The sequence below is a fragment of the Phascolarctos cinereus genome, unplaced genomic scaffold (genome assembly GCF_003287225.1).
Source record: "Phascolarctos cinereus isolate Bilbo 61053 unplaced genomic scaffold, phaCin_HiC Scaffold_9;HRSCAF=440, whole genome shotgun sequence".
Taxonomy (NCBI): Eukaryota; Metazoa; Chordata; class Mammalia; order Diprotodontia; family Phascolarctidae; genus Phascolarctos; species Phascolarctos cinereus.
Window position 1 is genome coordinate 64749055 of NW_027556402.1, and position 12979 is coordinate 64762033.

Below are 12979 nucleotides of genomic sequence, written 5' to 3' on the forward strand. Positions count from 1 at the left end.
ACCTAATTTCTAATTTAACTTCTGAGCCTCAGTTTCCACAGCTGGAAAATAAAGGAATTAGACTAGATGGCCTGTGTTATCCCCTGTATCTTTAGTTCTATAATCTTATCACCCCAATCTAATTTCTAAGTTAACTCCCCATCCAATGTATAGATAATGCATGGCTACAATAAAGACTATATTTTGATGAACATATTAAGTATAACTTAAACAGAACTGCTCACCATATGTGTTGTTTATTTTTTCTCCTTTAAAAGGAACAGACCATGATTGGTCCATTTTAAAATTGTTATAGCACTCTCCTGAGGTAAAATTATACAATGGAAATTAGTTTCAGCTGATGTTCAAATGCACTGAGCCTAAACTTGACTCTACGTATTTATAGGTGGTCATAACTTCAGATTCTACTTGCTTTCTTTAATAGAATGACTTAATCAGAGTCTGGAACAAGGACGGGCCAGTGAATGTTGCCCCAGGTGCCAGAGTGGGCACTTAAATGAGAATAATGCTGGCATCATGTGTTCACTATCTCATAGGCCTGGTGATGGATACCGTATTGGCAACCACACACGAGCAGCCAAATATCTTCATACAGCTTTGATTCCAGAGCTATACATTTTTTCACAAGGCAGCCTGTCACCCTTAGCCAATTTTGGCCCTATTAAAACATTCATAAATAAGGTTTTTAACAAGAACTCACTGAAAATTGGCAAGAAGTAAATCTAATTAAGGAAATCAGAGCCCCAGAACCATTTGCACGAGCACTCTTGGACACCCCCAATGTACAGAGTTCTTTGCCCTCGTGACAAGACTGAGAGTCAAGATGGTGGGGGCATTTCCAGCGTTTCTTCTTGTACTGGTCATGGCTCTGTTCCAAGCGAAAGAAATACTTGAAACGCCTGCCCGTCTCCTCTAGCAGCATGAAAACACTCTAGGAATTTGATGCTTTCCAGAATAATTTGTGGCTGTTATGCAAGCCTAGCCTTACAATCAAAGACACTTTATCAGTGCCTAACAAAAGAGATTGGACTTACTTGGGTTTTAAGTTGTCTGGAGAGAATTCTCAGTGGTGGATTTGTTGATGGTTTTAGTATAAATAGAATTCATGAATTTTTATTAGTCACCTAAGAACAGTCTTTTCCTTTCAAGTTAGGCCCTTTTTAAGGGTCCACACACAACAATGCTTTTTTTTTTGTGGGTGAGAAAGTGTTTTTACTTAACTAGCAACTTGGCCATTTCACATTCTGACATCTTAGGCAACCTGAATTTGAGAAACCTATACAAACTCTTTTTCTAAGGAGAAGGATGCATTAACTTAAAGATGAAAAGGTAAGAAAGACTCAGTGGCATCTTAGAATGGTATTTTCCTTTGGAATGCCAAATCTTTTGCAAATATTTCCACTGGTATTCAAGCAAGAAGAAGCAAGGAGTAACTGAAAAACAAACAAATGCTGGAACCAGGAATCTGGAGGTATGACTTCTAATCCTAGCTCTACAACTTATTAGCTGTGTCACCTTGGGCAAGTCACAGATCCTGAGTTTCCTCATCCTTAAAATGATGGGGTTGAACTGGGTGATCTCTGAGATTCTTTTAAATTATAGCAGCCTGTGAGTCTCCCTTTCTCTTTTGCATCAGTTATTAGAACTTGAAATTAAGTTTTAGGTTTAGTTTTTAAAGTAATAGAGTGGAATTGAAGGTGTGTTCTTTAAAAAAAAAACCTTTTGTTGCTAAATTGCTAGTCCTGTGGACTTTATCTGTTCTCTAATTTTAGAAGTTGGCTCTGACTTAGTAACAACCCCCTTGAGGTTTTTTCTTTTCCATTTATTTTGTCCCTTTAAGGTCAGAGTATTGAGAGTTATGCTACAAGGTTAAAATAAAAGTATTTGAAGCAGCCTCCATGTAGCCATATAAAATACTACTGTCTTCTCTATTGACTTATTTTTTACCACCTCTTCCAAATATATGTATCATTAAAGCAATTCAACCTGGAGCTGTTTTTCAAAGCCCAGTGTTGATCTCTATATAATGAAAAGCTTAAAAATGAGGTTAACTGTCATGGGGATTCTCTTAGATCAGCACATAAAGTTAGAAGGGACCATTTCATTTTTGTTTGTATCCCCAGGGCCTTGCACATAGTAAGTGCTCAATAAATGTTTATCAAGTTGAGTGTATGTAACTTTACTGTAAATTCCTCAAAGAATAACCCTATGGTAACTTTTGGATCATACCCCTATGGAAGGGGAGATGCATTGAGTGTGTTATCCCCAATGCAGCTGATTGAAACCGTGTGATCTTGCCGAACTGAAAAATGCAAGTTAATTTGATGTTGGAAAATTCTGTGCTATGTAATGAGTTGATCGCACTGTCTTCAGTGGATCAGGAGGAATGTCGTTGTGAAAATTCTTATTCTTTCATTGTCTTGATTGAATTGGTATTTATTGAGTACTAAGTTATGGCTGGCAGAAAAGAGAACATGAGAAAGACCTGATTCTTTTCTCCTGGAATATCTTCATATTCTGTAGCTGTGGTGGAGCTTTGTGTTCACCTGCAAAGGTGCCCCTTCCACAAACACAAATATTATATCCTCCACACCATCTCATCCTATGGCATATTTTGTTTCCATTTCCATTCAAAAAACCTCCATAGAACATCCTTCTTCTGCTTCTCTTAATATTGTGGGAGTACCCAGGTAGCACTGGGAGCTGTCCATCTGTTGTCTCATTCTTGCTACATGACTGGCCTGTCTCTTTTAAATCGATGTTGACTTTTATTCTGGACCTTAAAATACCTTTTGTTAGATTGTAACTTTATCATCCCATAATATTTAACCTTAGTGATTTGAAGTTTGATCTGGTGCCAGTAAGACATGATCGATCTTCCTCATATTTCAGTTTTATTGCCATTACCTTATACCATTTAGTGTGGGCTCCTCTTAGGAGGTGAACTTTGAAGATGATATTGAAAAAGGAGGAGAGGTGGCTATGTGTATGAGAAGTAGAGTGAGGAGTATAATAATTGGAGTGGGGAGAAAAGCTAGGCAAGACTTAGGAGGAAGGAAAAAAACACTGGGGATCAAAGCAAAGGCATCATTCTTGAGGGCATTCGAATCTACAGTGCATATACTGTCATACAGGGTAAAGCTTGCCAATCAAAACTTTTTTGACAAATGTTTTCAGATGATTAGGCCTTTTCCTTCCATTTTAATCTCACCTCCTATGAGGTCCAAGTAAAGTTAGAGTCAAAGCTGTGACATACATAGAGAATGTTCATCTAGGAGGAAGGCAAATGGATCATCTAGCAACAGATCCCACAAAAACACAGACCTAGGGGCAAGATTGAAATGGCTTCTTTTATAGTCTTATCTCTTCCTTGGTTTTGCATCTAGTTAAGGGCATACATTTCCTGTTCGGTCTCAGGGTGGGGAGTTTCCTATGAATGGATGCAGTGACTAGTTCACCTAAAAACATCATATGTGGAAAGGTAATAAATATAAAATGAGAAATCTAAGCTAAATGGTGTGCTCTGCTTGGAATTTATTCCAGCACACTCTTCCATTTTACCAAGTTGTATTCCCAGGAGATGGCCTTTCTCTGTGATCATGTGTGTGCTGAACTGGTAGCTATCCCAGTGGCAATCATAGGTATCAGATGCTGAAACCAACCATGGAAAAGTCTCTCTGGAGCAATCATTTCTTTTGTACACTAGTACCTGGGCCTGGAAAAAAGATAAATAGAGATGACTCATCTTCATAGCCATCCTCGTCTCAGAGTGAGCCATGTTGAATAAAGCATTCTGGGAATAATGACTCACCATGCCAAATAATATTTCTGAGGCACCTAGGTACCTTTTGGAATCTGGAAAGAGTCATTTACCAATAGTTCCCTCAGTCCCAGAGAATAATACACAATCTTTTTCCTTCTAAAGAAGATTTTATTCAACTTAAGAAATTATGAGATTAAACTGAGTAACTGTAGTTACATATGTTATTAGATTTTGTAAAAGTTAAACTTACAAGAGCATAGAAACATCTCTTTAGACTTATAGAAATTTTCATAACATTGTTGATTTATTTACATTCTAAAATATGATTTTTTAATTTACAAAATAAAAATCACTCAGTATGAATATGTTGCTTGTGATTTTCAAATCTAAATGAAGATATTAATTCCTGAACAATGTAAAACCATTAATAGTGTTTATTTTTGTTATGTTATAAATTGTGTCCATCTAAAGCCCCAATTGTAAAACAGGGCTAATTCATGTATTCATTGGTGCAGAATTAATTCACTGCTACACCAACATAATCCTAGTGACATTTTGTGCCACGTGCTTTTGTCTAGTGAACAAATTAATACATAATTTTGTTTTCTACAGGAAGACTGAAGATCTTAATAGCAAACCCTCCAAGGTCAAAATGAATACAGGTATGCTGTCTCTGTTAGTTTTCAAATCTTATCTAGTGATAATCCTGACCCCAAATCATTATTTTAGCATACTGTACTATAGTGACACTTGATTTGCAGTAGATGTGATATTAAGACCTTGATTATTAGATAGCATTTAGTACGTTCAAGAGCCATCTACAATCGAGCTCTCTGTTTTGTTACCTTTTCCTCTTTTTCTCTGGATGCATTGTAAAACTCATTGTGATCTTAGAAGAGGATAAAAACAACTATCTCTACCCTGTGTATATGTATATATGTATAAACTTGGAGATTTGGGCCATCATGTAGGACGTCCCTTTTAAAATTACTCAAATTTAAAAGCAAGTTCCTCCAATGGAGTCTTTTTTTACATGCCCACTATCTTTTCATGTCTGTACATGGCACGACTATAAAGAACTGGTATGGATTTCCCCAACTCTCACATCAAATCAGTCTCATTTCATTATAATTTCACCATTTACAAACAGTATATACATATATTTTTTAGAGGAAAACTTTCTATGATGCATTCCAAGAGAATGTGAGGAAGCAATTCCATGTAGAATGCTGCTATATCTTACTTAGTGACCAACAGACTTCAGCAGGACTTCAGAGCTATGCACTGCATTCTGTATGGAGTGTTTGGTTACCTACGTAATATTTTGTGTTATTGAGATGTATTACTTTGAACTTCAAATTTTCTTCCTCCTCTTTTTTTTTTTCTTGAAATGTTCGCATTCAATTTTGGTAATTGATGATAGACTTTTCTCCTTGGTCATTTGGAAGCTTAGTGGGCATAGAACCAGAATCTTAGAATGTTCATTGCAAAGGTCCTTAGAGATCATCTAATCAATCCTCCTCAACTTATCACTGAGAAAACTGAGACCTAAAGAAACGAAATGGCTTGGTCATGGTAACTCCTGTAGAAAGTGGAACAACAGAGGTTTGAACCTGGGTCTGTTGATTCCAGATCCCATACTCCTGCCAGTCTACCAAAAAGATTGACCCTCTCCAATCCAGTCTCCTCTCCTCACCAACAAAGTGTTGTTTTTCAGTTTAATGCAAAAAAAAGAAGATGGAGGACGACTACGTAAAACATTTTGTCATCTGAACTTTTTGTCATTTTTTTTTTGTGGTTTCTCATGCTGTTCCAGAAACTGGCTTGGATTGCATGAACAAGTTATGAGTCATTTAGTTAAAGTTCATTCTCACTAACTCCCAGGTTAATAGACCCAGTGGAGGCTAGCATTTGGCTTTTGGTAGATGCCTCTGATAAAATACACTGGGCCCTAAAGCAGCCACAAAGAATGGTAATGCAATTAGACTGGCCAAAGTAAGAGACCTATATGCAGATGTGGAAGAGAGGAATGTGGGTGGAGGTATAAAGGGCAGATTAGAGGTGTAGATGAATATCAGAATAAAGAAAAATATAATCTAGGGTATGACCCAAAGGAAAGAGAACAGGAGGGCTCACAGCTAGATATGGGAAGTTTTACTTTGTTTCGTTTTTTGAGAATTTGGAAAAACCAAGTAGTGGAGATGCAGTACACAACTGGAGAAAATTATTAGTAGAAAAGAAGACATGAAAAATACTCAAGGTGCAACTGAATTCTCTAAGAACAAATAAAGATTTTCATATTTATCCAGCACCTACTATGTTCCTCTAAAACACTCTGAAAGCCAAAAATTAATATCAATATGGGCAAATATATTAATGAAACTTTTATAAACTTAATGCTATTACCATTTCATGACATAGTACATGTCAAAAATATTACCTGTGTGTGCCTCAGTAGGAAGGAAGGAAACAGTGTTTATTAAGTACATACTGTGTGCCAGGTACTGGGCTAAGTGCTTTATAAATATTATCTCATTTATTTTTCACAACAACCCTCAGAGGTAGGTACTATCATGATCTTTATTTTACATTTGAGGAAACTGAGGTGGATAGAGATTTAAGTGACTTGCTCAGGGTCACAGAGTACTAAGTGTTTGAGACCAGATTTGAACTCAGGTCTTCCTGCCTCCATGCCCAGAGCTTTGCCCACTGAGTCACTGAGCTGCCCACTTCAATATTTCAAGAACTCATGGTTTTGTTGGTATGTGTTCTTCCTCTGCCCATACCTCTATACCTTTATCAATTGTCTTTGTGAATTGTTGTGCCTTGCTTTCCTCCTCAAATCACCATTCTGTAACCAGCCAACCATCTGATGACGTACCTCTCCAAACTTAGCTAAATTGTATGTACAAAATACAGACCTAACTTTCATAGACATGTAATTCAGGAACCTGCTCCTACCTGTACCCAAGTTGCTCCCTAATTAGGTTCTCAAGAATATATACTTATTTCTTGGATGCTAGGGTTTTATTATGGCACATGACTATATTGTGTCCTGAATCTCTCTGTGCATGTAACATGATTCTGAGAAGTGACTCAGATCCTAGAAAGAATCTCATTCTAATGCTGTCATTTCATGTGCATGTCGATGGATGATAATATACAAAACTACACAGAAATTTGATTAATATATTTTGAAGTTATGGTAATTATAAACATCTGGTTGCATTTTTCAAACGGATATAACAGAATTATGAGAAAAGCTTCCTGCTTTTGAAAAAATAATGAATTTATCTATTATATAGGAAGATGGTATATAATTTGTTCCCAAGAACTCTGTGGCTAAGGACTGATGATGATGATGATGATGATGATGACGATGACGACATTAATCCTTAGCACCCTAGAGTTAGACTTAACATCTACTAGCTGACCTTTAGGGAAAGCCTTATGCAATCAAAATATTTATTATTTAGACATTCAAATTTCTTATAGAGTATGTTAAAACAATAAAAAAAAACCTCACAGGCTTGTCGTCAAACAAGTACATGAGCTGGTCAAAAGGGCAAGAAAAATCATTTATTTTTCTTTCTAGAATGTCTCAAAAATTTAGTTTAGTCCTTCAGCCATAGTATCTCTATTTTCTCTTCAAAGTGTGACCTGCTATTAGTTAAAGAGACCCTTGCTTATGTAAAGAGAGGAGGACATAAATTATTCATGGTATGTGACTCACCCATAATGAGTTTTCTAGGGCTGGAAAGAGTTGGTATAAATTATGTAGCTCATTAGAGCAAAGACTGGGCTAGTTACCTAGTCTGAAGGTGAGGACCAAAAACAGGCTCCTTTAGGGTAAGCTAACGCAGGGGAGGCAGCATCTTCCATCTCAAAAATGTCCTCAGAGGTTCTCATCTGGAGAACGCTGGACCAGTTTCTGATCTTGGAGCTCAAGGAGGACAAAGAGGGCTCAATTGACATCATTCAAATCATCACACTTTTGGCTTCCAAAATCTCTTCCTTTTGTGTTAGGCCTTTGATTATAGAGACATGGGAAGAATGCTGAATGAAGTCTCATTTTCTTTTATTTAAGTTCTCACTCTATTGAGAGCCATCTTCGATACAGAGAGTTCATCTTTTGTGACCCTAAATGTCACCACTGTGAAACCCTCTCTTTTCACTTCTCAGCCTCTGTTTTCTCCAGGTTCAAGTGAATTAAGAAAGTAATACATTTCCAAACAATTCTGCTTTCAGCTACTTCTGCCTATCCTACCTTTCTCATTCTCCGCCATACCTATTTTTTAAAAATTCTTCACAAATTTCCCATTGTACCTCAGTGCTGGTAGAAGTCCATATATCTGTCAGATTGGGTTTGCTTTTTTTTCCTTTTCTTTTTTTCATCTTGTGATGACACTAAAACCTTTTTTGTTGCCCCAGTAAAGTTACCTTTGTGCTTCCATTATTAGTTCCTAGGAGTACACCATGTATAAATATGTATGCATTTTGTTATTATTGCCAAACCCTCTACAATATGTTGCAGGGGAATATGGGGAAGTGAGTATATGTGGCATACAGTTGTTGATAACTTTACCTTACCATATTTGATTCCCTTCCCATGGTTTCCCATTAAACATTATTCCTTTCTAATTGTTTTTATTCTGAATGTAATGCACACACATACACATGCCAAATAGAACATAAAAAGATTATATGTGAAATTGTGAATCTCTATTACATACACCTTGCTTTTTAAAAATGTATTATTTTTATCTGAATAATTTATACTCTTTGAGCCTGGATCTACATTTGAAGGCTGCTAATTTTTTAATGTGTATTACTAAGAATTAATTTTTGGCAGCAAGATCATTTCACTAATTTAAAGGTATCTCCTGACTGACTTAGAAACCATGCTAATTAATTAAACCATACCACAGATAACCTTTACTAATATAGATGCACAATGAAATATTTTTCAAATCATAATTATCAAAATAAGACTTTTGTCCAAAGGTGGCATAGACTATGACTCAGAAAAGAACAGGGTTACAAAACACAACAGTTGGCAGAATAGATGATTTGGTCACTTTCAACATTTAACTGAGTTATTACTTCTTTTTCCTAGCTTTCCTTTTTCCGCAGTTTGTCACAAAGAGTTAAATTCTGCGGAACTGGTTCAACTATTTATTGCACATGCCATTAGAAAGATCATTCCAAAGGCCAGAACTGAGTGGAATATGGGAACGGAACAGGAATGAGTTCATAAATAGAATATTAACCTTCTGATACTTGAAGTATTTTTTCTTCTAGATTTATTCAGAGCACACTGGGATAAGTTTGGCTTTATGTATTTCATGACTGTAAATTTAGGACTTATGATATGAATATTGTTCAGAAAGGAAAATATTCTTATAAAATGGAATGTGTTGATCTCAGGACAGTAGCTTATGTTTCCTCTAATGTCATTCTGAACTGATGAAAAACTCATTCTTTCAAGGTATAACTATATATATATATATATATATATATATATATATAACTTTCAATGATAACTATCAGAGGGTCCAAGACTTCCACGATGCTAGGCTTTCTTTATGAACCCTGTATGTCTCTCGTATGTAACTTCCATAATAGGTCACACCTTTTGATTCAATAGTTATTTCAACACAAGTTCAGTAGTCATAAAGAACAAAATATGATTTAAAAATAACTGATTAAACAAATATGTTGCTACCACTGCTCATACATGGACTATTTGATGATAATTAAGGTTTTGTAATGTGAATAAGTCTGGCACCCGTATTTGCCATCTCTTTGAAAACAATGACAGCATGTAACAAAATATAAAATATTTTGGTTCTTTTAGGGAGGCATTAACAACTCTATAAAACTCAGGTTCTGGGCTTTACCCAGAGAGAATTTTCAGATGTGTATAGGTGGTACTGGTTTTAACCATTCACTGCTTCATTGGATGTCTGGCAGATTGCACTTGACAAATCGCACACTGTTGCATGTGCTTGCTTATTTTGTCTTGGGCTTCCGCTATGTTATTTTGTGCTTTCAGATAGCGGTGGGTGTGCTCGCAAACGTGCTGCCATGTCTGTCACATTAACTGCTGTGAAGAGAGTTCAGAGTTCTCCAAACCTATTGACTGCAGGTATAACTATATCACTAACTCATGTAATTCTACACTGGAATGGCTTTATCTAACTTTTCTCTCTTTCTAGTATTATCCTGTTTGGACAGTGATGAGTTCATAGCTTCCCAGTATGCAGCTGAGCTCCAATTTTCCTAATCCTGTGAATGACATGCTTATCAATTTTTGTCATTCTAATAATAAAGAGCCAAAAGAAGGGGTCCAACCTCCTGGCAGTAAACTTAGTCTGATGACATAGTATATTATAATTACAAGAGCCTCTAATGTCTCATGTGAAATACTAAAAAAAAAAAATTAATGCATGATCATTTTACTGCTGCTATGTTGAGTGACCATGATGTACTAATTATTATTTGTTTTCATATCATCTTAGGAACTTAAAGTTCCATAGTATTTAGTTATAATGACTAATGGATTCTATTTTTTCCAGCATTTATTAAGCACCTACTATGTGTCAGGCACATAGTGCTAAGTTCTTTACAAATATTGTCTCATTTGATCCTCACAGTAGCTCTAGTTGATAAGTATATGGTTGGGGAAACTGAGGCAGGCAGAGGTTAAGTGATTTGCTTGAGGATCACTTAGCTAATAAGTTTTTGAGACAGGATTTGAACTTAAGCCTTCCTGACTCCAGGCCCCAACATTGTAGTTTTTTATTTCCCTAAATGAGTTTTTGCAGTTTCACAATCATCTAATCTTTCTCTCTCTCTCTCTCTCTCTCTCTTCTCTCTCTTCTCTCTCTCTCTCTCTCTCTCTCTCTCTCTCTCTCTCTCTCTTTCTCTTTCTCTCTCTCTCGGTGGTGGTGGTGGTGGGAGGGATGGATTGGGAAAGGGGAGAGCTGGGGAAAACTGAGGAAGTCTACAATTCACGCTGTACCTGTCACAGTGTTTTACATTTGGAAGTCATTCAATACACGTGTAGGTTGGTTGAATGATTGCTCTAACTCCCAGAACAGTCTCCAGGAATGTCCTGACTTTGCACCAACTCATAGTAAAAATTTCTTCACTGCCTCTTTGGCTTATGGCAGAGCCATCATGACCTTGCTGTTGCTAGGGAGTTGGCCACAGCTATCCTGGAAGTGAATTTATTAGCATATCTAAGAGTTCCTCTTAGGGGTGCCCACATATTAAAGTCAAAAAAGTAAATAGCAAAGCAATAGCAAAATGAAAGAAAAAAGATATATTAAAGGACCAGTGATTTCCAAGTAAAATGATTTACAGAGTAGGCCTTTATTTTTCAAGAGATCTCAGTGACTCAGTCAAAATTTACTTATGTTAGTGAGGGTAAAAACAAAGGAATTCTAATGACTTTTGTTCTTGAGCACTTGAGGGTCAGTCACATTGGGGTCTCATTTAAGTGAAAATGAATTAGGTATTATCAAAGGTACGTCCCCAAGATATACCAGGTATGGTTATCATAAAGAAATGAATACGTTTTAATACTGTTGCAAAAAAAAAAAAGAATTCTAGTTATAGATTTGGGGGTTGTTATTTGTTCAATATCCACATAGATTTCTTAAGAAAATTCTTTGACCCAATATTTTAGTGTGATATTAATAGTATTAGTTTCTTTTTTCATCATTTAACATTGTAGTAGGAAAAAATGTCTTCGTGGGCCTTCACAAATGGCTTTTATATAAGTATTAGGCAAATTCTATAAAGCAATTTAGACAAATTCTCATGACACTAAGGCACAAGGTGGAGTTTCCAGAGGTTTGGGGTCACATTTGCTTAAGAATGGAAAGTGAAAGTTACCCATAAGCCATCAGGTAAGTTGCTCCCTGGAATAGTTCTGCAATGTTTAAAAAGCCATTGGTTGAAAGGGAATGACATCCCTCTGGGAAATTCATCTTAGCTCACACTGAACTTTCTGCCATGAGCTAGACCTATAATGGTGCCTAAAGTAACAGGGTTCCTTGCCATTAGACCCACATTCAGAAATAGATTTTTCTTTAAAACGCTATGTGAAGCCCAGGCAGAGTCAGGGCCCCTTTGCCTCATACTCCTGTTTATGCCATGAACTTGTGTTTTCTTGGCATTTCGCTTTGTATCACAATTTTTCCTGCTGGAAATGTTGTGAAGGTTTTTTTTGGGGGGGGGGAGAAGGAATAGGATAATTTTCCTCCTGTTTAAAAATTTAAAGGATTGATTGGATAAAAATTAAACTGATTTGAGCATCTCAAAGGAATTGTAGGTTTTTAAAGCATCAGGAAAATGTCTACTGTAAGACAATACACAATGTATAAAAATGAACTGACATGTACCTGACAGTTATGATCTCATTCCTTTAGAAACCATTTAACGTAATAAACCTTGCCATTTAAAATCATGAATCCTAGGATCTTTCAGGTGAAAAGGATTCCAGAGATCATCTAGTCCAGGGGTGGGGAGGCCACATGTGGCCTTCTAGGTCCTCAGGTACGGCCTTTCGACTGAGTCCAAGTTTTACAGACCAAATCCTTTTATTAAGGGGATTTGTTCTGTGAAGTTTGGAGTCAGTCAAAGGGCCACCCTTGAGGACCTAGAGGCACATGTGGCCTCGAGGCCGCAAGTTCCCCACCCCTCATCTAGTCTAACCTCTTATCAATACAGAAATCAGAGTATAGGACCTGAAAATAGATCAATCAGAAAATATTTATAGATTCATACTGTATGCTGGAAATGCAAATAAAAAGAATGAATCAGTCCCTATTTACAAGACGCTTAACAATCTAACAGAGACAAGAACATATAAAAATATATGCACCATCAACATAAATTTTATGTACACACATAAACATACACTAAGTAGTTAAATGCAAGATACTATGAGATGGAGGGTGCTAAGCAGTTGAGAGGTTCAGGAAAGGACCTTAGTGATTGACTAAATGATTTAGTCTAACATGCCATTTTACAGATGAGGTAACCAGGACCTAAAGGAATGAAATGATTTAGTAAGGTTACCCAGGCAAAACCAAGACCAGATCTTCCAGATACTTTGAGTCTATGTCTGAATGCTCTTTCGTTAGTACTGACTATCAGCAGTCATCCAACTTCTTCTTAAACGCTTCCACTGTCTATTTTTTTTTT

General features: G+C 36.5%; 1 protein-coding gene across 8 annotated transcripts in view; it reads left to right on the forward strand.

Annotated features, from left to right (window-relative positions):
• The window catches only part of SORBS2 (sorbin and SH3 domain containing 2), a 299710-nt gene that overhangs the window by 160721 nt on the left and 126010 nt on the right, over positions 1-12979 (forward strand). For all 8 annotated transcript variants that reach the window (XM_078148138.1, XM_078148140.1, XM_078148141.1 and 5 more), the window contains 2 exons: positions 4376-4425; positions 9819-9911. In XM_078148138.1, the coding sequence (XP_078004264.1) occupies positions 4416-4425; positions 9819-9911 (103 nt within the window). In that variant the 5' untranslated portion in view covers positions 4376-4415. The remainder of the gene's footprint in view (positions 1-4375; positions 4426-9818; positions 9912-12979) is intronic.